The sequence below is a fragment of the Pelobates fuscus genome, chromosome 13, assembly GCF_036172605.1.
Source record: "Pelobates fuscus isolate aPelFus1 chromosome 13, aPelFus1.pri, whole genome shotgun sequence".
Taxonomy (NCBI): domain Eukaryota; kingdom Metazoa; phylum Chordata; class Amphibia; order Anura; family Pelobatidae; genus Pelobates; species Pelobates fuscus.
In genome coordinates, this window is record NC_086329.1 from 28794390 (window position 1) to 28821044 (window position 26655).

The 26655-nt window shown below is 40.2% G+C and overlaps 1 protein-coding gene across 8 annotated transcripts in view; it reads left to right on the forward strand.

The window, feature by feature from the left end:
- The window catches only part of MEIS2 (Meis homeobox 2), a 124200-nt gene that overhangs the window by 84465 nt on the left and 13080 nt on the right, over positions 1 to 26655 (forward strand). For all 8 annotated transcript variants that reach the window (XM_063439975.1, XM_063439979.1, XM_063439980.1 and 5 more), the window contains one exon: positions 8828 to 8904. In XM_063439975.1, coding sequence (XP_063296045.1) covers positions 8828 to 8904 — 77 coding nt within the window. The remainder of the gene's footprint in view (positions 1 to 8827; positions 8905 to 26655) is intronic.

The following is a 26655-nucleotide window of genomic DNA, read 5'->3' on the forward strand; positions in this document are numbered from 1 at the left end:
ACTACAGACATCATGGACAGAGGGGAAAAAAATGGACGCGCCCAGGTATTCAGATTCCGGTGCAAGGATGAAAAGGTAAATATAAAATAAGGCCAGGTGCAAATAGGGAAGCATAATCATTAAGATATAAAGGACTTAAAGAAAGGAAAACTAAAAGAGAAAAAAACAAACAAAATTCATGACAGAGCACTTTAACCCCTTAAGGACCAAACTTCTGGAATAAAAGGGAATCATGACATGTCACACATGTCATGTGTCCTTAAGGGGTTAAATTCTGCAAAAAAACTTTAATTTACCACAGGACCACTTGGGGGAATGGATACAAAAATCTTCAAATGTAAATTGCATCAGTTTTATCGTCCATCTATCCATCTATCCATCTATCCATCCATCTATCCATCTATCCATCTATCCATCCATCTATCCATCTATCCATCTATCCATCTATCCATCTATCTATCTATCTATCTATCTATCTACACACACTCCATAATAACTGATCCTTCACTTTTGTTTGTGTGCTGTTACGTGGTCACTAGGAAGAGGTGAAATTTATTAAATGGTGAGCGTTCTGTTCGTGTCTGTCTGAGGTTGGTGTTTCTGCGTCTCACCATGTTTAGTACGAGGCAAAGACTCCTTATGGGAGGGTTAAATCTAAAGAGACCTTTTATAAGAACAGTTCCAAGCATGGCATACAGCTTGGCTCTTCGTATCAGACAGCAATGGATGTCAGGAAACAGAGGGCAGAGCAGGTTTATCAACAAAGGGAGAGAATCCAAATCGGCAGTCTCGTTGCCTGAGGACACCTGGAGACTACATATTGCACAATCTCAGCACTTCTCACGCTCCCGCCTCACCGTTCAAGCAGAAAATTAACCTGCTTCAGACCACAGGGCTGCCATCCACACGTGCACCTACATCTGCACTGTTGGCTTTTTTCTGTAAAGGGCCCAAATCCTGACCTGGCGTTAGACTATTGCTCCCGATATCCCCTGATACTACAGTACCGGAAAACAGAGTATTAGTTAGGACTGTGATGAAATGAAGATTTCTTGTCTAAGATATAACTGGGCTTGAGCACAAAGCAGCAGTGTGAGTGCTTGGTAGGGAGATCAAGCCGGAGATGGCAGGTTTGACCGAGGGATGTTAGAGCTTCCACTGCTGACAGGTATTTCTGATCCTTTCAGCAGGTCTGGGTGCTGGACACTCAGAGTATTCATCATGTAAGGGGAAACTGAAGCTTATCCCCAGGGTGCTAGAGCCTTTGGCTCAGATTATTGTTGATCCTAGGCTGACCCTAGCAGGACCCCTGGCCTCAGTGAGCTGGCCTGCGCTGAAAGGGGTTGATAGTCCTGCAAACACTGCGCCTAATGGAGTTACTTCTCGGAATGTTGCGACTGTGTGTGCAGGGAGCCACATGTAATGTGTAATTTGCTGAGCAGCTGATGCTGTGTGCAGAGCAGCAGTGTAATACTAACCGAACGCCAGAAATAGTGTGTGTCCTGTGCGTTCCTTGTAATGCGCTGGTATTGCTGTTCCTACTGTTGAATTGAACGGTCCTCTGGGACCCTGCTGCTTCCTGCCCACACTTCCCTTATCCACTGCTCTCAATCTAATGAACTCCGAAACCAGGTTACCAGCGGAGACCAGTTCAAAGATCAAGTGACATTTAATGCAACCTTGTTTCATTTCATTCACAAATATAAACAAGTGTAATGATGGTGTGCGTGCTAACCATTGGGAATATACCTTTGACACGCTGAGTGAGTGCGTACCTTTAACCAGGGCAAGTCTGTTCAGAAAATGACACTAAATTTTATACATAGACTTGGCTGTTCAGAATTGTTAAGAGTGTGTGTATGCATGTGTATACATATATTTATATAACACGCCATGCTTCTGTATACTATTATAAAATATTTACCCGTGCATATAAATAGTGGTTTCAAATTTCTAAACGATTAGTCAGGCTTAATACTTGCCATAAAAAGTACACAAACATTTAAAAAAAAAAAAATTGTATTAACTATGTACTTGTTCAGTGGCTTGTCGGGGAGTGTTTGTGTGTGTGTATGAATGCAAAAGTGTATTCATTATGTGAATCTATGGAGTGTGTAGGATGTGAATGCTGGGGTGTGTTTGCATGCAGTGTCCATGGGCGCGCATGCATAAGTTAGGTATACTTGTGTTGAAGGTCAAGTCAGTGTGAATGCGAAGAGTTTGCGTACATGTACCCATTTTCTTATTTAAGCTATGATTTCTAGGTCATTTGCCTCCCTTTACCAGAAGGTGAGGTCTTATCTCTGTAGTGGGAGGGAGCACATGAAACTTTGTCTCTGGAATAATATAGTTACTCTCTTGCGGCTCAATCTGTCATGATGCGTAGATGTGATGTCATACCAGTACCTGACATCATTAGATATATATATATATATCAAAATAACACGGTAGGAAATGTAATTAGCACCATTAATTACAGACCAGAAAGAAGGGCATTTTAAGATGCAAGGTTATTTGAAAGGGTTAACACAAACCTGCTGCCAATCAGGGTTGGACTAAGGTAAAAATTCAAATGTTTTCTCTATGGACTGACATTTAGAGGATGAGACACTTACAGTAAAGCCTGTTGGACATAAAAAGCTCTGGAGGGAAGGCGGGTTTCTAGTAACGATCTTTTAAAAGCACAGGTTCCCGCAAAGGTATCGAGGCATTACAGCATTGCCATATGATAACATAACTCCAGGGATTGGCTAATGGCTTAACCACTGTGCATCTGCAGGAGCTCTTATACATGGCCCTTGCATTCTGGTTTCGCATACAATGATTCCACACACCGCGAAAAGAAGACTGGATCTGCACGCAGAAGTTTAATACAAACCTACGACAATCTTTGTAGATGAATCGGCCAAAAACTGTATTAACTTAGCCTCTTCCTTCTCCACCTGAGGTTTTTGTAACCCCTGTGGTTGAATAGCCATCCCCAAAATTCACTATATTTGCTAACTATTTGTTGTAGAAGTTACCTTTTATTTGGGATACTTGGCTTTGCAATTGATGCCACCACCTTTTACCACAAGCAAATATTCCCGAAGTACATCCACAGTTGCAGCTGGATAGAGTTTTGAAAAGTATATTACAATATGACATTTGTAGAGTCACTTGTAATGTCACACTGCAGGAGCATTAACCTATCAGGCACTGTCATTTAAAAGATATTTTAATAACCAACAATTTGGTAAATAATGTGTATAATATGTTAAGATTGTTTGGCCGGGGGGGGGGGGGGGGGGGGAGAAGGGGGTTGTAGTCCAGGGAGAAGCAGATTGGGAGATATCGTTACCTTAAGTTTACCTTATTGTGGAAGTCCGTATTGTACTCTTGTACTTGTAGGATCTTCTATAGATAATCGTGTGCATGCTCAATAAGGTCCTCTAGGTATATTTAATAGATTACGAGAAATCATGCCTATCCTTATTAGCCTTCTCGACTGTTGGCTGAAAGAAAATGCAATTGAAAAACTCCACCTTTTGCCATAGAATGGCATTTACATTAGTGGAAAGTAATCCCTACTTTATCCCATGTATATCTTTCGAGTGTGAATTTAAAATACATTTCAACGCGGTCAAAAAGAGATTCTATCTTCTATGAAAAGCTCCGAACTAACAGAGCTGCTCTTAAAGTGTAGCTTGACTCACTAGGCCAGCAATTGGAATCCACTTTACTTGTTCAGTAAGCACCATACAAGACAAGGAGATTAGAAATAAATACAGTGCCGTGAATATGATATTTTCTCAACACCCCCTTTATTCAGTGCATGCTAACAAATTGGATGCACTCATCCAGATGTGAGTTAAATTGGTACCTGAGACTCAGGAAGGCAAGTGAGCTGTTAAGTGTAGCCACTTCAGAGGCTCAAGTCTTGCACCAAGGTTGGTGCAGACACGTCTATTTATATTTCGAAGAAGAAGAAAAAAAACCAGCGAGCAGCAGATGGCTTCCTGTTAAATATTTAAAACCTGTTTTATCCATATACCTCTGTGTGTAGAGACACTTTCCTCCGAGTGCTTTATATCGCTAATTAATTTAATTACGCCCACGTTGATCGTGTGTTCCCATATTTTGCATTATAATCTCTAATATGAGATGTGGCCTCCCACACCAGCTATTGAAGTGCGATCACTCCACCCTCCGCCATGTGTGCACGCTGAAAGTTATGTGTTCACATTTACACACCGTGTTAAGTACGTCCATGCTGAACACAGACAGTTAACATTTTTGCGCAGTGAGATTTGTAGAATACAGTAAATATAGTTTTGTGGGTGTAAATGCAAAATGCCTTTGGGGCATTAACTTTAAGCGTTACACCATGACTGCTTCCGTATTGTGAAGTGTTCATGGTGGTTGGAGTCTCTATGTTCAGCATTTCAGTTTGAGTGCTGCGCATGCAGAGATATCTGAGGTTGCTCCTGGAGGTACAGCATCATTATCTAGCCCAGAATGAGCAGTTCAAGGCCTGGTAGTGTTAAATCTGTGCATTTTGGGATTCTGTTTTTTTCCTTTTATTGCGGTTGAGATTCGGCAGACAGACTGCTACAGGCCTGTTCTGTGTTCCACCGGCAAGCTGACAGCCTAATTTGTTTAATCTAGAGGCTTCTGCACGCCATGTACCATTGTCATCTCATCAGTTTAGATCCAACCCCTTATCACTAAAGGGGTACACCTATGGAATCCCCTTTGGAGAAGTGCCTTTCGTAGGCTTTTCATGGAAAACAGGCTGTACTCTGGCAGGCCTATACAAGTTATTGGCCTGGTGAGCATAAAATAAAATAAGGCTTTAACTAAAGGATGGGGGGGTTGAGGGCCACATGACAAGATGTCACATGACAAGGAGTATTTTTGTTCTTTTTCCTATGACTGAGCAGAGCTACCCTAAATGTATGTGCTGCAATGGATAGCCAAGAAATTCTATTTATACGTAGAAGTCCTATCTATTATCCATATGGGTGCTGATTTTGGTTATTTGCAGGTTTGGGTACACATGTGGCAATCAGAGGGTTAAGGGTCTGTAACTGTCACTCTGATTCTCAAAGGGTTAAACTTTTCTTTCTGCAATGATACTCTGTCTCGGCTTGCGCTCTTTAAATGCACGTCAGAGCATAATGGTCACATTCCATTCTGGAACACGGTAAAAACCACAGATCAAGGGCTATGTTGCTGTATTAACATAGTTAAAATAAATATAGTATATTAACCCTTTCGGACATTTTAATATTCTCATTCCGATCGTATGTCCCACCTGGTGGGACATATGAGTAGCATACAAGTTTGACGATCATACGGCTCACCCAGAGGGACATAACGTCCTCAGATAAAGGCGACTTGAAAAAAAAAAACGCACCCACTAAGTGATTTCTATAAATACATTTGCCAATTTTATCTGAGTGGAAAGGGTTAATGTAGGGGTTAAAGTGTAGTACGTTTTGCTAGTGTAGGGGTTAAGGGAGAGGAGTTTACTTTAAGGGCAGCAGTGGGACATAGATGGTCCAGTGCTGCCTGATAGTCCCAGTGCTGCCTGATATTTTGACAGCTATTGCAACGGTGCTCATTAAACTGGTGGCAAGCCCAGGAGTGTAACTCCCACTAAGCAGGCCACACGTGTGTAAAATATAACCTTATGCAGTGTTTGTTACAAGTGTGTGCATGAGGTCTTCCTTCGTGTTGTTAGTGATCTCAATCAGGATTTCTTTAAACCCATCATATTATATTTTGTGTTTTGATTTTTCATTACTGATGGAAAAAGATAAGGATCCCTTAACCTGTGGCTAATAGTAATGAAATAAATCAAGCCCAGGGGAGAGGATTAATTTAGCAATTTGTTGTCCTAATGGGCACATTTAGAGATTTCAGAAAAGGATGGGGGTATACACGAACTTGGAGTCACACATTCCAAATTCAGAGAGAAAGAGAGCCCACATAGGTACACTTGTGAAATATGGATAAAGGTTGATTGTATTGTTTTACGACCATGTTTTGTAATTATTTTATTGTATTTGTGTTTGTCCTTCTCAGTGATTGTTTGAATTGTTTTAGCCTTCATAAAACATAGAACGCACAACAGGCTCGATCCATATTGTGCTGGGAGCCTAGAAGGCAGCAGTACGCCGAGCTATTTTGGAAGCTTGTTATATTGCTGCTTACAGCCCCACCATGCTGTAGATGTGGTGCATTCTCATTTCTGGGAGTGAGCACATTTATAATATCCCCAGAGGCTGCTCATAGGCAGCAATGCATTCAGACTTTCAGCAACTCTGCAGTTAGATGGATAACAAAAGAAAATGCATGGTCAGAAAACACACCTGGAATTCTGAATAACAATCATGTCCTATAATTCAGCCTTCGTGTAAACCCGGTAATATTACGTCATTGCAAATATTAATACCAATCAAATTTAATCCAGTAGGGTAGAATGACATTTAATCCAAAAGGCTCTGTCTACGTAGAATGTAAGGTGACCAGAGAACCTTTTTTGTTGCATTTAATTAGTCACCTAAGAAGGGTAGAATAGCATTTAAAACCGCCCTGTTCTATGTATTTTCCATAATGCACCAAATTAAAGATGTCACCAGGACTATAGTGTGTTCGTATTAAATGATGCTTCTTTAGGGGCTCTGCATGGTTTGCTAATCTTTCAGATTACACTTTCAGAGGCTTTATTCTAAGCTATTTATAGTTTTAAATTTAATTTAACCGTAGGTTAAAAAAAAAACAATCTGATGAGTGGGTAGCAGAATTAGCTCATTATGTGAATAAACTTGCCTCTGCCAAAACCCCTCCATGTTCCAGCATACATATCTGTGCGTTTATACTTTTTGTTTTTCTAATTATTATTAGTTGGCCCTTGAAGGTGCCTCTTGGTGCGTCTTTGAATGGGCATGTTAATTTGTATCAGGAGTGAAACCAAGTGTGGACACTGAGCGTCCTCAAAATAACCCCAGTGAGAAGGGTATAATTGGTTTGCTATCAATCCCCTGTGTTCCTCTATAGTGCTTGGAGTCACATTGAACCCCTGAGGGGCATACTCCAGAGTGTATTGCAGAAATAAAATCCAAGTTTATTCTCCCTTGCAGCTTAAACAGAGGCCTCTCTGAGCACCGAACTAGTTAACAGCTTTGTACTGTGTCACTGGATGAAATTACCATACACCCCCCATCCCTAAATGATGTCTTCAGCCAATTAAGGCTCCTTTTCTCTCTCTGCAGTTGAGGCTCTCCTTTCCCAGCCACCCTGGGATGGTGATGAGCTGGGCTTCTCGTCAGAGCTCATTCATTATCTCCATTACTGCCAGGAGAATAGGTGGCAGAGGCATTGTTGGGAGCAGTCTGCGGGTTAGGGGTAGCATTTATCACACAGTCTGTTCACAGCCCCTGACAGTTGAGCTCTGATGGGGCAGAATAAGTGTGAGCGTACTCTGCACACCCCATGCAAATGACCCAGGGCCTCCCAATAGTGTCTGCTCATTCCTCTTGCTTGGGCCCAGGACTATTAGTGGTTTTGATAACAGTGGGGAGGTCATTAGCAGCATGGGCAGGCGGGGAGGAGGAGCAGAGAGGGGGCAGAGAGGGAAGAGGCCTGGGTGTAATTACATTGATTCAATAGAGAGGCTGCCGAGGAAGCCAAAAATTTGTCAGCACCCAGCAATCAGAAAAAATGTATTTTCATTTTATCCTTAACCCATATTAACTCAGCATTATCATCTTTCCACGTTAACATTTACAGAATATTAAAAGCCTACAGTATGAATACAAACAGAATTAACCCCGTCAGGGGACAGCGCTGGCGCTCTGTTGACTGCTCTGTATTCCTTTTAGCGACAGCCGCCCCATCATGCAATCCAGAGACATTCTGTATCATTAGTCACAATTACATACTATTACACTCGACTCAGCATCACAAATTGCATCTAGTATCTTTTTTTTTTTTCCTGTAAGCCCCAATATCTGTGCGTTTTGGCAGGCAAACAATGAGCTGCTGGTTTTAGTTTCTCTCTGGCTGTGCTTCACTGATAGGTGGGGGCTCCATTTCTTTTTATTTTTTTTCTTTCTCTTTTTTAAATAACCCATAGTAGTGCTTGCCTTCAAGCCCATCCTCGCTAATTCCTTCATAGAAGCGGAAAAAAGTTTGTTTGGTGCTGAATGGATGATATTTATTCTTCGACTTGGGCTAATGTATTGGCAATGGTGCATTCCAGCGTGTGTAAACAGTGCAGTTTAAACACAGGGGATGGGACTCCTGTGCCCTTTCACAGAACCATGTTACAGAAGCAGTAAAGGAGACTGACTGTCCCACTTTCTGAACTCTGATTTATTGCCGGGCTTTGTATCCGAGCATTTCTTTCCACACAGGACTAAGTGAGCGAGCAACTCTGTGCAGAGCACACCAAAGTCTAGTAATTATTAATATAACAAAACATTTTGCTTTGCAACCACAAAAAGGAGTGTGTGGCTGGATCCTGTGATTTTCCACACAGTCAGCTCTGGGCCCGTGTATTAGGAGTTTTTAGTAACTGTGAGGGAAGGCAGATTTATATATTTATTGGTGTGTTTATTTTACCCGTAAAATTGAATATCAGGCAGGTGGCTCAGAGTGACAGAATAAATAAAATAGTGAACCCCAAATTGAGCTAAAAATACGGCTCCGAGATTAGCATTCGCGGGCTCCTTTGCTGTCCTCTATCCTATTTTTGTATGACATATAAGCATTAGACTTGTTATGTATGTGTTTGACATTTTCCCTTTAATAAGCCTGTTTGTGCTTTCATGTTTTACAGCACCCATACCCTTCAGAAGAACAGAAGAAGCAGTTAGCGCAGGACACAGGACTGACTATACTGCAAGTTAACAACTGGTAAGTGCCCTAACACTTGCCATTTTTAAAATGTATTCAGTGTGATTTCTTATGCTTGCGCAATGTATTATTTTATTGGTTTTATAAAAGTCCAGTTCTGCAAGTAACAAGACCTTGTCAGTAACGATAATCACTGGATATCTGCTTACGTTTCGCCCCGCAACTGTCAGAGAGAGTGCTGGTCATCTGCAGTTAGGAAATCCCTTACACGTAGTCGGGAGATCCCTCTACATTGTATCAAGTGATCATACTCTCGCTAGCTGATATTAACCAATCTTCTCATGGGGAAAAAAAAGGTTTTATTCACAATCACAGGTAATATGGTTATCCCATCTATGTTGGATTATAAAATGTGCTCAAAGCAAACAAGACGTAGGAAGTTCCTCCCCTTTAATGGATCTTATCCCGCAGGGGTTCCCTGCCTTCCATGCACACAGACTAATGACGGAGGCTGGTGAGGTGTGCAGTGGAGGACAGCAGATGCAATTCTTGGAGTGCACTAGTAATTCTCTCAGAGATACTGTCTTTTAATGAGGGACGAAAAGCATAATGCTTCAGCCTGTGACATTTGATTAAAAGCTACTTGGTGTTGCCTTTTAACAAGCTGATTTATGTTTTTTTAGAGCGGGGGGGGGGGGGGGGGGGGGGAGGGGGTCTCTGTTTCTACAAGATCTCCATGTTTCCTAAGCCATGACCATCAATAAATATATTAAAAATGTTAGCAAAAAAATGTGCCCTGGGTAACTATAGGAATCATAAAGACTAGAAGAGATATCGAACGGTCACTGTTGGGATATTCACAACTACATACCTACCTGTCCTAGCATAAAAATAGGTTTTAGAAAGTGACTGCTTCAGCCTCATGAAGACAACATCAGTACTACAGGTGTTAATATAAACGCGCAAAAAAGAAATTTGATATATCCTTTATTATCACAGATTAAATTGTCAAAACCTTTTGATATTCGATGACTTCAGGACCTGTTGGTAGCCATTGGTATGTGTGAAAAAGGAATTTAGAAAAAAAGGATTTTAAGGCCCAAACTAATTTTAAAAAAAATGTATACAATACTGCACGTTACTTCTATGGCGTAGAAAAAAGGGACACCATGGGGATTGTATATGGCTGTAAAAGTTATGGTGACACATTTTTGCCATCAACTGTCTATAGTGAGCGGTGTTGTTGTATTAGAAAGAATGGGATCTAAAAATATTGGGTAGAATTTAAAGTACAATACTTATGTTTAAGAAAAAAAAAACTGTTGTTGATAGATTGAGCTAACCATTGTCAAAATCTACCCGTCCAACATACTTACCTCAATAACATTATAATTCCCCTTTTCTTAACGGGCGACTGATTTGCTATAAAATCCAAACATTTGGCAAGCTCCTTTTTTCAAATATCATTTTTATAATTTAAAGAAATTCCAAAAGTATCTTATTAGCCAAGTATTTAATTGGTTGCAATTTATTTATTTCTAAGTTCAAATGTGGCAGCTTATTTTCAGGTGTGAGTAGGTGGTGTGGAAGCGTTGATGAGGTTCCCATCCTTAGTTTGAAACCTGCTTGCATTTTTCTGTGGTTTGGAACAGGCAGTAAAGGGAACTGTTTGTATTATTAATAGTAGGACATTGTCTGTATATACTTACACTTTGTGTTGTTTTATGTATCTTTAATACCATCAAGTTATTCGATTTTTAATGCTTGAGACCGATTAACAGGCAGAACATATGCTTATATATTCTATACAACATTTTTAGAAGCCTCTGGCTGTCATACTCGCAATGGCTATATAGCGGAGTGTGTCTGGATACGTTTATTTTATATACATGTTCTTTACTAGGGCTCGGTCTCTGAAGATTTTGAGGGGAGGGGGAAGCAGACCCTATGATTTGTGTTCTGTGAGTTCTTGGCCCATCTTGACAACAGACGACCTGCTTTGATATTTCACAGCCAGCCCTAGAATGATACCTTTCTTGCGTGGATTAGCCCTGACTCTAGGGCTGGATAAGAGAGACAGAGGGAGGGGGGCTGGGGGGCAGCAAGGCTGCAGGATTTTCAGACAACGATCAGAGCCGCAAAGAAATCATATTGCATTTACTTATCAAAATACAGGACCCATTTTTTTACATTTTTTTTCCTTCTTATCACAGGCTTAATTTTGTTGCCTACATTCCGGGGTGATGTTCAGATTAATTGAAACGACAGTTCTCTTTCAAAATTCGGGGAGAGTATTTGCACGGATTTCAGTACTAATACAAACTTAATTACATGGGACTCTATTTTATCATTCTAATTCCATGTAGCCGGCTCTGTATTTACAAATGAGAAGCCTTTGCCTTTTATTCACAGCTTCCCTTAATATATTTATCAAAGCAGGTTCATTTACAAAGTGCTCTATCTATGGCGTGCAGGCAGGCACGCACCAACAAAGCCATCCGCTTTATCAGCCTGAGCTCCTGATGAGCCACCCGCGGGTCAATTGATTTTCGTGGTTCTCTGATTCATTTTTCCCCCCATTTTTTACGGATCACAATGAGAGACACGCTCGGAGAATTAGCTGGTTTGTCTGACTTATCAGTTGGGCATTTTTTTTTTTCTCCGCGTTTTTTCCCAAGCTACTTAAGTTGGCCACAGGAACTGCTGTTATCAGAGTTTAATGCACCCTATAGTGTGGATAGCATTTCAATTAAACCAGTAACCACAGCTTAGATGCAGCCGTTCCCATGCTGAGTACAGTACAGAAAGTGATGCGCCCAGCTAGAGAGGCAGAAAATTGAGTTGCCTTGCTTCTGTCAATGTGATTAATGCACAAATAAACTGCTAACCTGAAGAAGGAAAGAGAGTGATACACTGTTCAAGGGAAGCTAAACCCGTTTCCAAACAGATCTGTCTTTGTGGGATTGAGGTTCTGTTTTTTTCTTTTTTCATCCATTGGTAATGCTTATTATTTGACTTTCAAGAACCCATAAGCCATAGTAGCACAAATGTCTAATATGTAGCGAGTGGGTAATGTCAGGACTTTATTAATCAGGTGTCACAGACTTGTTCGTCTGCCTTGTGGGTGCATGAATTTCTGCGGAATATTATTGCTCGACAGACAGGGGGGCATGCCACTTGGCCTAGTATGGCACATGCCAGTACAAGGATGGCAAATGCCTCACGTTAGGTTTCACAGCTAAGGTTGACCCAGTGCCTCAAAATCCATTGTATAATTTCCTGCCCGTGTACAAAATCCGTAACTTGTATGTATATACTTTATCTGGAGCATGCCGGAGTTATATATCCGTACTGTGATGGTGTATTGTTTGTGTATATATGTTCTACCAATACGTGCTGTGTTTGTTTACATTTTGCTGGTGTATATGTTCATTAAATAATGAATGCTTATATAAGTAATATTTGTATCAATTTATGTTTATAGACAAACACAAAAAAATATTTTAGTTTCCACTCGCAGGTCTGATTATTCTGTTTGCATTTTAACAAAGGAATTAATACTAATTGTATGAAATCAGCTCATTTAGTTAACTTCTATTTAGCGCCCAGAGGAAAATGTATTCCTTTTGAAGATCTTGTTTCAAGATTTTCCCCTAAATTTTGTTAGCCTGTAATTAAAGTAAATGCCTGTGTTTTCACAACCTTAAAAAAAACACAGATAATCATAGGTGTGAATATAATCAGAATTATTGATTATAATTTATTTAACATGCTATTTTAAATACATGTGTGCGTACAGTAGTAAAGTCATAGACCATAGGAGATTTGTACTTGTTACGTGTTCATGGATCTCATTGCGTGTGTATTGTGGTTAGCAGCAAAGGAAAGGTCTGTTTGCCTTTATCACTCCTTTACCTTTTCTTTCATGGTAAACAAAAGATGTGAAACTCTCCCTAACTCAGAGTGATAAGTTATCAGCCTCATTAGCAGGGGAGCAAACCCAATTCTGGTTAAAGGTGACAGTCCCAGGAACTGAAATTGCCTGGAGATTGGCAGTTAGTAAACACAAGCCCAGATTACACCTGATAAAGCCGGAAAAGAACGAGAAAGAGATTCAGGTGAGGTCCGTGCTCCTTTGCCCCTCGCTCAAAAGAGTGCATCCTTCTGAATAAAAGGTTTTCTCGCCTCTGTTGGCTTGTCCTGTCCCGTTGGAAAAATCAGATTCTGTTCATACTGTAGAAAAAAAAAATACAGTGAAATTTCTAGTTTATTATGAAATTATCAAATAGATTTTATTCCTGTGAATGTGGCTGTAACTCATTCTATCGATATGATATAGTATTCTAAAACAAAAAAAACAAGGCATTTCAAAGACACAGTATATGTTTTAATAGACTCTGTTGGGATACTGAGCTTTTAAATGAGGCTGGTTCATTTTGACAGATTCTTCACAATATTTACTAACTGCTGAATGTGAAAATGAAGTAATTGAATTAAGTCAAATTGCCTATTGATCACCGAGGCCGTAGCAGGAGTCCGGTTTGTTAACTCAGTAGGTAGAAGTTGAACATTCCCTTCTTAATTCTACTTACCTTAGCACTAAGGTTACATTTTAGAGCTTTACTAGTTAAATTGTTTTTCTAAATTGATCTATTGATGCCTATTTATTTTGATTGATGAATTTCTTGTTGTATTGTATAGGTTCTCAGTAAAAACCTTTTTATTGTTCTGTAGCTCCTATGATTTATTATATAGTGCCAGAAAATTCCACAGTGCTAAATGCAATAAGTAATGGGTATTACTAGACTGAATGTGTAACACAAGCCCAATCAAGGATGGTCAGGGCTTAATAGCTTACCCTGCTGGGATAATGTCACACGTTTATTTTTGACTACATCTCCATGAACACATCACTAATATTCCAGAGAGCACACTGGTGAACAGATTCTTGGGACCTAATTAAGCAGCTTAAAGGGACATTTTTAGATACCTGGGCAACAATAGTATATAATAAACCTTAAGGTGAGATTGCATGCATACATACATGCTGGACGTTAAACAAAGGCACTGTAAATAATCATATACAGTATTAACTAGCTCCTATCACTGCATATTTTTTCCTGGATATTCCCTGAAGTGTGATTTGCCAGAAATTCATGGTGAATTTTAATTTTATGCAAAAATAGCTGTATGTAAAATGTAGCCGACTTGGATAATTTTTCCAAATCTTTAAAATGTATTTATTTTTGTCCTTTTTCACGTTGTTATTGTACAAATGTAGACTATGTAACCATATGGGTCTTATTTCTGAAGCCCCACTAAGCCTTAGTCAGAATGCTAATTAGCTAGCAGTGCTTAAGACCTCCTAATTTTTATTTTATTTTTTTTCTTATAACTCTATGTAACTTAACTGTCGGCTGACATCATCCATCAATCAAGTTACTGCAGGGAAGCCAGATAATGTTCTGTTATTCAACTAGGAAAAAAAGGTATCCACTAACGATGGATCGTCCATTGCTCCAGTATTGGTTTTACGTGACGTGTATCCACATTCTAATAACAAATATTGAAGGAGGTAACTGTCACGTTCGTTTTACCTGGCCGTTATTCTCGACTTAGTAGACAGACATGCTTGGAAAACCAAGTATTATGTGAATGTGATCAATTCATGACAATCAATAATCAGATGAGCAGTGTCCGTAGTATAGAACGGCAAGGATACCTAAGTTACAATACAAGCTGTTCCAGTGTGTAATAACATATCATACCCATCACAGCTACATGTAGACAGACCTCAACATAACTTGATAGGGTTCAAGATGTCTAAACGGCTACCTGCAATTTCCATTTTTGTCCTGCCTATATCTCATCCTCTAGGGTCCTCTCTTCTTCTACAGCTTGCAGGTCCTGTAGTGAGCTTTCCTCACACCAGGAGCTTCTCAGCCAATCCAGGTGCTCCCATTATTTTCGATAGGAGAAGTTTACAGGATACGTAAATTAAAAAAAGCTTGAAGTTAGTGAAACTGGCAGGCCAGTTAGTAGAAGCCGTTCTGAAGCATTTATTATCTTCCGAATAGCTCTCTTTGTGTTTGTTATTTCTCATAAATGTGAATAGTTGCACCTGCAACAAATGCTCTCATACAAAGCTATGAGCGAGTCTGTCGGAGGTAGTGGGGCACAGTGTTCATGCACACTCGATACTAAGACTGTGTAGAGATAGGCATGACGACTGCTTTTTTCAAAGTATTATGGGCCAAAAAATTTTGGGTAAAGTATTTGAACTCGAAAAGAAAAAGTTAGAGAATATTCCTGGGTCATATATTTTGGCATGACATTTGAAGTTCCATTGTCAATTATCCACAGTTCCCAGGTTGGGAAATAACTCTGCGCACATATAAATTGCTTTAAATCTGAATTTTCAGAACGCCTAAGACATTTGCACTCTACTGCATTTATAATAGCCAAAGGTTTGCTTACACTTGCTTAAAGGAACACGCCAAACACCATAAACACTACAGCTTGTTGTAGTGGTTATGGTGCCTGGTACCCTCATTTGTAAGAAGTCAAACTGTTTTTGAACAGTTTGACTTCTTATTTTGGGTCTGCCCGTCACTGCTCCCTGCCACCACTACAAACGCTGGAGAGCCAGAAATTCTGTGGTGCTTGGAGTGTCCCTTTAAAACCAATTATTGTTATTCAAGTGATTATTATTTCTTTTTATGTGATGTTAATTTTACAAACTAATAATATATTAATTGGAATCAAATATTTAATTACAGGTATTAACTGAAAAAAAATGATCACCCAAAGCAAGGCTCCTCCTTCTTGGCTGTGAAAAATTCAGATATAGAACTAATGAACCCATTGTCTCTTGTGTCTACAAATAATTATTTTTTCTCGATCCACAAAACCAATATTTATTCTTTGTCACAAGAATTCCAATTAGGACTGCTTCACCCAATCGCTTCTCAACATTTAAAGCTTCTTAGTAGCATTTCAGGGGCAGTTAATCACCGGTTTTGCATTATTGTGACTCCAAATCGGAGATCATCCTCAGTCTACCTGACCTTGTTCAATTCTTCTGAGGCCACTTTCTTCAAACTGTTTCATCTTTGCTGCAACAGGAACAGACACTTTGTTAATTAGAGAGGATTATGCGTAAACATTTAACAAGAACACTTCTGTGCATTCTAACACATGGTATCAAGAATTCCTATTGCTCATAGTGACAGTTTCATTTTTCACTTAAAAATAAAAATTTTCTATAGAAGCTCTTTATATGGTCAACACTCATCTCATTATTTAGAATATACTTAGAACGTTGAGGGAATGGATAAAAACTACTACTCACCTGCTGGAGAAGATGTCACTTGATCAACATGGCCTCATCCTCCAGTTGTCTGTTTCCTTTAAAAGACGCAGCCAAGGTGGCGCCTGATAGCCAACCTGAATAGACGCCATTTCGATCAGCTCCTAAGCACTTTTTCCAATCTTGACAATATCTGCATTCCTGCAGTCAATCCAGCCCCACAACCTCCTTAACCTGCACTGGAAGGGCAAACTGCATCGATTGATGCCTTTTAAGCCTCACCTAAATGCAGACGATGTGCCACCATACAAGTCAAGATCCACATTATGTCAGCACTAAAGAACAAAACACCTCTTACATTTGAAAACTCTCCACTCACTTTTTACCAGGACCACACTTATGTGGAGTAAATCCATTAGCCGTGTTACAACACAGCTGCACGCTGCAGGGATGGCGAAGAGCTGGGGAGCTACCGGCACTCTGGAAGTAACCCACACTGAGACTAAACATGTGAAGACCTCAATGGCAGGCGCCTCCACCTTACGGTCAAGCCTAGATCCACCAGCACTGAGTGCAACCCCAACCACGGGACCCCTACCAGTGTCCTGGGACCTGACCACTGTCACTCTTTTTATCCCAAGGGCCAGACACTCAAAAACGCCAGCGCCGTGATTGAGGGAGAAGTATGCCTAAATGGGACATGTTGAAATTCATCAATGACCCCGTTACCATTGTTGCCACTGCATTGTTTCGGTTTTCTTATTTTGGTTCCACGTTGTTCTATACCTGTGAATTCATTTTATGTTATGATGAGCCAGGGTCTAAGGCTCTGTACGAGCTACACCTCACTAGACACCAGGAGCTATATTTAAACACCATATAACCTTCTACATCCGCACTCTGTGGTGTGCTTTACACCCCCACCTCACCCCTGTTGCTCCCTTGGTTAGGGGTACACTCTCCTGATGAACTTCCCTCACGTCGGACGTCCGTTACAGACACCCCACATTGGTACTGGCGACTATCACAGTCTCCTTCGTGTACACACTCACTCAGTACCAATGACCAGTGCACCATTCTACCGGTCGGTAATTAAGCATGATTTCATAATCACATATGCTGAATAGCGTTTAATTGCAAAACTAACGCTTAGTGATATCTACCTTAGCATATTCCCTACTTCACCCCTTGAGACGATAGAACACCGTCCAGCTTACAGTTGAGCATATCTGTATTACCTTAACGTTCTGTTGTCCCTTGTTATCAGTAACTGTTTATTTTTACAAAAAATGGTGCATTTGTCTTGAATTAGTATTGTATTGCCAGTGAATTTTTATCTATGGTCCATATATGTATAGCTGCCGACAATGCATCGCAAAAATAAAAATAAAGAATTTTTTTAAAAATACACAGCCAAGTCTTCTAAAGTGTTCTGATCTAAAACGTTTCAATCAAAACCAAAAAAAAACTTACAAATGACAAGAAAGCCAGTATCTCAATGCTTAAATTAGAATAACCTCCATACTTGGGAGGCATCATCTTTCCAAAGAGTGAAGAATAGAACCTGGCAGCCCTCTTTAGCTATGCAGTTGACTGGATTAGAGAGATCTAAACAGGGATACAATATCTCTCACACATTATCACCCAGAAGGACTATTGCACCGGCCCATGTATCGCTTTCTCCCCTGGTAAAGGAAAATCTTTGCACATAAATATATACGTCTTCTCTGGGTTGATTGGCGACCCAAAAGCATCTACAGCTATGAGCAGATATGTCATTGTTTGTCCCTCTCCTGTGAAACCGCTCTTTCCAATGGCGTAGTGCTCCCTAGAACTATACCATGGGAAAACTCTAGTCTTCAGTTCCAATCCTCGTTCAAACTTCACCCTTACCCTGACCTGTTAGGTGACATACCTTCTGCTCCGCTACACCCTTGGCATTACATACAATTGCAGATTATATTATATGTGTGTGTGTTTTCTGTAAAAAACACATTCTTGAACATATATACAAATTCACATATAGAGCTTAGATTTCTCTTTAAAGAATCGGTCTTTCTGTTTTCAGACCCTGTGTGTGTATGTGTTTGTGTAAGTAGTGTAGTAATGTATAGGTCCAATGCCCCTTCCTTTATTTACAGGCACGGGGTAAGAGCTCTGTTGGGATAACCTGTAAGTGTAATGTGTGGATTAAGGTTAAGGGGGCAGCACGATGAACAGCATAAAGCTTCCTGCTGCGTTGTTTGCATAGACGAGGGCAGGTAGGTGAAGCACTTTGTTTAATGACGGAAATGCTAAAGCAAATTGATCCGTCTGGCTCCGTACCAACTGGACAATGGTGCCAGGTCTCCGGAGGCCACAGTTTCAAATCGAGATCTTAACCTATCAGACCAAGAAGTGCCAGGAGCACAGAGACCAACCCATCCCAAAGACCCTGGAGCAGTAAGGCCATCTCCCATCTGTTCCTCAGCAAGCCAGAGGCATAGTGACAGCAGAAATAGTGTATAGAAATACACGGGGAAGTACTCGGAACTGGCTGCACCTACAGCTCTAGCAATAATTAAATGTACAATATGCAGATCTCCTGGCTAGCCTGCTTTATAGCCGGGCTGCAGTAAATTTCTTAATATTATTTACAAGTTGCCATTTTCTGCAGCCTATACAATGAATGGACAAACCTCCAAGTAATTGAAGCAGGGCTTAATGTGGAGAGGGCCTTTCTCAAAGTGCCTGCAGTCTAGAAATCAAAAGTGCTGAAATTAGCAACAAAAAAGGATCTACGTGGGTTCAGTTAAAGGCCTGTTACACACAGTATGATTAATAGTGTCACTAGAATTCCATTCTTTAACCCTTCACTGCTCAGTGTTCTGTTAGATGCCCTTCTCGTAGTATAGAGATTATATATATTTTTTTCCCTTCCTCATAACTAGGTTGAGTAATCCTTCGCTGTACTTTAATTTGGTTTTAATTTTATGGGCCTCGTTTTAACTGCTTGCCTTACAGACCTTTATTCCTTACAGGAACAGTTACCTCATAAACACGGGATCCGCCGCTTCCTATACACTTCGCCTTCCACCTCAAACTGCTTTTCTCCCCTCTCTCGCTCTCTCTCTTACTCCTTTTATTACTGTGGCCTTTTCCATTTTTCCTGCTCCGAGTCTGGGACACAAATCTCACTGCTATTGCAGTGTGTGACATCTCCGCTCGTTTGCCGCTGCTCATTAACAAACAATACTGCTGTGAAATTGGTTTAATGACAAAGTAATAAAATTGCTATTCTGCTCACAGAGAGCCCGAGGCAATCTGAGGCAGGCTCTGGGTGCCAAGATGCATTAAGCTGCTTATTCGTAAAAAGGGAATCATCTGGTTCAAACCTCCCCTCCCTGTATACATTCTGGCTTTCATCTCATGATAAAAAAAGATGTATTTTCATAGGTGATTCTCAGCCTGGGCAAGAAATTCTTTTAAAGCAGGGTTGTGTCTGCTAGTGTTGTAGATACCCCCCTTGGAAGACGAACAAACACCAACACAAGGCAGTGGCACCCTTTGCTACTTAGTGTAGAGGAATGTTCTAGCTATTCCAGATGCTGAATCCCAATCTCGGCATATCTTCCCACACAAGGGAAGTTTTTGCCCGGGGCGGTGGTCTACCTGCTGAAGTTCCTTCGTCTTTGCTCACTTTGGCATTCATGCCATGTTCTAGCATACAGCTATCAGCAGGACAATCCTCACTTTAGGGTCTACCCACACTTTAATTACCATTGTAATATACTATATATTGCTGTACCGGAAAAGTTCCATTAGCATCACCTATTGACCCATTTGTCCATGCCTCTTTGCATCAGTCAGTGGCATGTAAATGGCTTCTGAAGGCACACCTTTAAATGATCAATGTTGTGTTGCAGTAGAATACAGTAAGTTGGAAGACTTTAATTTATATAGTTGACTTAGAACAAGGGTGATAGACATAAGAGGGGGAACAGTGGTTTAAATTTTGGGATGAGGGATAAGCTCAGACATTTACAATGTTGAATTGGGGAGTTGTTTTTAAAGAAACAGAAACCAGAGTGGTTGGTGTGCAACGAAGAGTGTGGCTAGAGCAAGTGAGGAACAGCAGTGGGTGACCAGAAAAGAGGGCACAATAGGCACTGAAAGTGGAGCTATGCTTGGTGGGTCTGCATAGAACGGAGAGCGGTGGATACTGGACAAAGACTAGGGAGCAGTGAATAATTGGCAGTAAAGGGGGATAGTTGCATAGAATGCGGACATAGAACTCTGGGGACTGCAGAAGTGGAAGTAGCATGGGATGGTTGGTAAAGAAGGTGAAGCATCAGCTGGTAAGTATAAAAGGGTCACTGTCACTTTTAGACAAAGAAGGTTAATGGTAGGCAGAAAGGGCAGTTTTTAGTGGAAAGAGAGAAGTTATGGCGGTAACCATAATGGCTACTGAGCATATAAGAGAATATCGCTGGTGCATCGCAATGTGATGGAAAGGTTGTAGAATGGGAAATAAAAAGTAGAATAGTGGTTATGGAGAAAAAATAAATCATTATTAAGACACAGAGCTGACTAGGTAGGTAAATATTGAGGGAACAAAATCTCTGTATATCTGTTTCTGCTGTTCAGTCTGGATGTATTGTAAATTATTCAAAAATATGCCCCATGCTACCCACTTCTGGATGTCCAAAGCATATTATATCTCGCTACACAAATAAATCTTTTTAATTATTGTTAAAATTAGCAATCCTGGAATCCAAGCTGCAAGAATCATGTAAAATATACCGATGCTTCTAAGTAGCTCTAAATGAGTTTTAGGTGGAAATAAAGTCACATTTGTTCCGTATAATGCTGCGTTAGTGTCACTGTTGCAGAGTTATGATGCTGTTTGTTACTGTGGAGGATAGGTGGGCAGACAGCAAGATAAAAGACATGGAGAGATGCTGCGTTAAAGCTTAGTCTCTGAGACAAACCCTCATTTATACATATCTCATATTTGTGTACATAAACAGGTGTAAGAATTGGTTATATTTTGCTGTACTATTTATATAGCAATTAAAGGAGCTGGGCAAAGAGCTATCTATATGATGGAGGGAGCTGTGGGATGCAGTTATATGTAACTTTCTAGGCTTCCTTCCTTGTTCCAGGAGATACCAGCTAAAACCTAGACACCTCTACATCTCTAACTTACCTCCTCCTTCACACATTGAAGGAGCCACTCAACTCATTCTTTCTTCCTACTCCTAAAATCAAGTATCTTGGACCCTTTGTGTCTAAAAACATCAATGATACAGGCCCAAAACAACATTCAATTATTCACAACCATGGCGTCGGTAGCACGGTTATTATCTGGTTCTAATCACACATTATACAGCTTCATGTGTTCTAACACCTCTGGTTCTTGTGATCTCTCAACGTAGGCTTTGCTTTGGGAATGGGCTTTGATGGCTGAAGCCCTGGATCTCCACAGTTGGTGGAGGTAAATATAATTTATTTTATCATTTTAAGTTGGGCAGCATCTTCTTAATGCAGCTGGCTATTATAAAGAGGAAGATTAGTAATTTAATGCTGTGTGATGCCACTTAGAGGGAGTGGGTAATGTTCCCCATGTGACTGTCACAAAGTGATGCATGGGAACAGATCTCTGCTGCACATCCCTCTATTAGTTAGGTAGCCTGGAAGGACTCTATTCTATACCTGGCTGCATAGCAACTGCTTGTTTCTTGCTAAGGTTTCATGCTAATCCTGAAGAGTACCATTAGCATGAGGTTCATGGGTTTAAAGAACAGGGCCTAGAAAGGGGGGTATATTTTGCCATATTGTTAGTGTAGAGGGTCATTAAATTTTCCGCTAGACTCAAGTCTAGCAAAATCCCTGCCTCCCAATAACTCCTTACAACTGAGCTGCAAAAGTCTTAACTTAACTTCTTAACTTAACTTCTCAACATATCAGGAACTCTGAGTCTGCAGGGTTCCGCCATGTTGAATTGCATTTTGGCGGATTAATTTGGTTCCTAAACCTGGAAGTTTAGTAAATGGGACCCTGTACATTCAATATGTGCTCTGTGAACTACTCAGTGGCATACCCAGACATGAACGTAGGTCTGGAGGTAACTTCAATTTCATATTATATAGAGTGTGCTTGTGTGAACTCACCATTAATATAAGCATTAAGATCACTAGGGAACCTGGTTATTAATGCTCAATAGCAGAATGGGAGAGGGAGCTACTTCTGACGTGTAAGCAATAACACTCTCCATAAAGAATCCAGTACAGAATGTTTCCTGATGATGTAGTGATTGAGTAAAGGAACACACTTTTTTTTTTTACACAGTTAGTTTATATAGAAAACCACTATAAATAGTATGCAATACATTAATAGAAGCTCCCTTATCTGTTATAGTCATTGCCATGCAGCACAAATTACAATGAGTGAGGATAGCCATAGAACACACAATTGCTTTCCCTCGCAATATGTTGCTGTGTCTGTTGCCAACATTGAAGAGATTAATACAGTTCGGCAGGAGCAGAGAACAGCTTTCAAAGCACAGTGAGATACCTGAAGAAGCACTCACGAGAGGCCTGCGTTGTAGAGTGGACTTATTGACTCCAGGCAGGGATAGCTAGCTCCTCTATCATTAACAAACAACACAAACAGCGCTGCTCTTGGGGAAAATTACTGTTTGCTGTGAAGATTGGAAAAGCAATTGTGGAAATAACTAGGGGTGATGATGAGAGAGGCTCCATCACACGAGCTGTGTCCTTTGTGTCTGTTGGAAGGTGGCTGAAATTGATGTCCTACTTGGTCCTCAACATCCATTATTTATTGTATTGTTAGCTCATTGATATTAGTGTGCCTTTTAAAATGCTAGGGAAGGATGCAAAAAAAATAATGTATTCGTTATTCACAGGCAAAAAAAAAAAAAAAAAAAATGTCCCATGGCAATGAGAAGGCTTATATGTTTGTTCAGTTTTTCAATATGGAGTCAGTAAGTGAATCTAAAGCAACATAAATGACAGTAAAGGGAAAATATGACAAGCGTTTTCCAAATTCAGTGAGGCCTAATAAACCTCACATCCTGGATAGAAATTATCCACTTTATGTGAGTGTTTGACATTATGACAGAATGGTATGATCTTTTGTGGGGAAGGGTTGATGCATAGGAACACACCAAAATTGGGTAAAGCAATATATTTTAGAAGAAGGACATTCCATTTATGCGCAAGCACGAGGTAAAATTATAAAGTAGGTCTGGTGCTTCCAAGAGGGGAAGCATCCATCTCGGCGCCATACGATTGTACTAACTTGATTGAGCTCAAAACCCCGCACTGGAGAAGAAAAAAAACGTTTATTAGATTCATCAATTACTAAAACTAATTTAACCAATTCAGTAATAAGGGGATTAATATAGACCTACCACACCTGCTGTTTATATTCAGAATCTTCAGTTATGACCCCAGGCTCGTCCAGGTTGAGTTGTCCATCAGACAGTCTGACATCATTTGTTTGTGTTTAGGACCTAAACTTTAGGTCAACTGGAAAGGAGATAAAAATCTGAGCATCACTTGCATACTAGTGGCATATCTCTGGTGGCTCAAGTTTAGCAACATCCCTGCCAAAAAAAAAGGTAAATAAAGAGCCTGATATATACCTAGTGGTCACAGTATTAAATAGTATAGTACCCCCAAAGGTCCTGATTGCAAACTGCAGTACAAAATTGTAAATTTATTCAATCTATTCCTTCAAGGGAGCCCACATTTGTGTTTTTACAGTACTGTTCTTTTTAAATTTGGATTTGAATTTGCTACAAATAGAGATCGTGTCATAGGGGTGAATAGGTTAATATAACATTACAGAGTTTTACCAACCAAAAACTGGCTGGCCATGGTTTGATTGGGTAAGACCAATAAGTTCATTGTCCATAAGACGAAACTGTCCAATCAGGACCACGAGGAAACATGATGGTTAAAACAAGCTTGTTGGGTAAAGATGGCAGTAACCTGACTGTAGCGGGCATAGTCACACATGCACTGCCATCTTGCACACACAGGTGTGTTTATGCCCCAGGCATCCTGGCCACAGTGCATTCCATTTACCAGAGCTGAATTAAATAGCAAGTAGTATGTTGAACAGAACGAGAGAGAGAGCCAGCACAAGGGGGAAAACAGGAGCATCAAAGGATATGCCTGCAAGCTTTGTTAAGGCCAAGAAAAACCCTGTTTCAGTTGTCAGAGCTTGTTGATGTTGTAAAGAACGGTGCATTTTTCCCAACCGCGCTCTCTCTTCCCTTCTCTCTTGAATATGTGGTTCTGCCTTAGGACAGAAAGTAAAACAGAACGGATGAACAGAGTTCCACACTATAAATCAGCCGTTCCTCTATCCCAGATCAAAGCACAGACATGCTCCCTTCCAGCCTACTTGTCCACTTCAGCTGCTTGATGGACAGGTAACATCTGGCCGAGAGATTTCTCCCAGAGACCTAGAAAATATCTTCCTCAGAGCTAATCAGGGCTAGAAAGGCTGTGGACCCGAGCACTCACCTTCATCTCTTCAAAGCTTGCACTCTGTAATTGCTCTATTTCCGGGGGCCTTTTCTTTGTTTCTCTGTGTCCGTTTAAAAGGGCTGCCTCTCCATTCACTCATACAGATATCTGATGTTTGATATCCCTCTCGCTCGTAAGCAGGATGCAGAAATTTTGTTTCGATTTTTTTGTTTTGGGAGAATTTGGTGCGCACTAGCATGTGTACGTTACTGGTGATGAGAAAAAAAACAGCAAAAATTAAACCAGAGTAAATGCTGCAGTAATGTTTGTTGGCAATATAAAATACCTGGGTTATTTAGTTAGTATTATAGGTTTTATTTTTTTGTTTTTCTAAAAAGTGGTTAAAATACCTTGTTGGTATATTACTCCAGAAAGCCTATTATTTTTTTTATTTTATTTTTTTAATTCTTTATATGTGGATATTATAACATTCTGTGTCATTGGACATAAGTTCAAGTGATGAAAGGAAAAATAAAACCCAAAAGGAATAAAAACACAGAAAACACAAAAATAACTACAGGTTAAGAATATGTCTCGGTTGTTGAAAGCATTTCATATATACCAGAGACCAGTACTCAGACCATGATCATTTGGGCAAGGTACCATGTGCCAAGATAAGGTTCCAGAAGGCCTAATTTGTAAACTAGATATTAGCCAAATAACTTGTTACGCTGTGTGCAAGGAAAGGGTTACACTGGGAAAGGGACAGTTGTATGCAAATCCAGTTAATATGCAAAGTGCGGTGTGTTGGTGGGGCCCACACTTGATATCTCTCCTTCTCAGCGGGCACAGCTCTTATGCAAAACCTGCAGCCAGTGCTGGCAAGGAACCATCTGGGCAATTGTACCCTTCAATACACGAACAGATACCAAACTGTGAAGTCTGTTGAGATGCCATGGCCCAGGTGCATCTCCTCTGCACTCAGCATGTCAGTTGCCTTTAGATAACCTTTGTTAACATTGCATTTGGAAGCTGATAACTTACTTCCTGTTGTGCATGTTTGTGTCTTGGCCTCACAGAGGGCTCAAATAAACATTATTTCTTTTCATTACCCATTTACCGTATCTTCTAAAACCGTGAACATACAGAATTACTCTATCTACGAAAACACATCTCGGGTATTTTAAATATAGCATACCCAAAAATTATGAATAGGAAATACACCCTCCTGCTTTGCTGTGTTAAAACAAAACAACTAACAAATAAATAGCTTGTCTACTTGGTGTTTATTACTTAAAAAAAAGAAATGAGGACAATTGACAAAGGAATTGCAAATTTTTAAGTCAAAACTTTCAAGTCTCTTGTGAAATCAAACTCCTGTGTATGCAATATGGCCCCAGCACTCATGGAATGAGCCATAGCCTCATCTATGGAAGGATTGAATAGTTTGATCTCTTCAGGTAGTTTGGACAGCAAATGCCATCATCCAGAATCAGCCATGGTAGTTTGAAAGTGCAGCTTTCTTGTAAGGCACATCATGCTGGGCCCAGCTTGTAGTCTATTGTAACGGAGAGGGTACGTGGCGCTTTGCACAAACAGTAAAGGATCCCAGTTTACTAAACATTTCTGTGTAGTATCCAAAGAAATGACCTTTGTTTGAACCTTCAACCCTCCTTTTAATGACTTGTTTGAAGAAAGCCTGGAGTCCTGAGATTGGAGGTGTGTTGGGGGTGGGGATTGCTAATGGTTTGCAGGCCTCAGAGGGTCTTTGTTGGGGGATAAAGGGAAAATTGCAGCATATCCACATTTTTGATGGTACAGTCTTTTTGTCGTTCCTAAGCAATGGTCACTTCAGGCGGAATTCTTGTATAGTTGGAAATACAAAGTTACTAATGTTTTTATCAGGCCAAAGAATTAACGGTCCTGGGGAAAATTAACATCACCAAGATATTATTCTTCCCTTAATAAATAATAATTTCATGAAAATGTAACGGCAAGTTATGCATGTCTCAAACTATTATG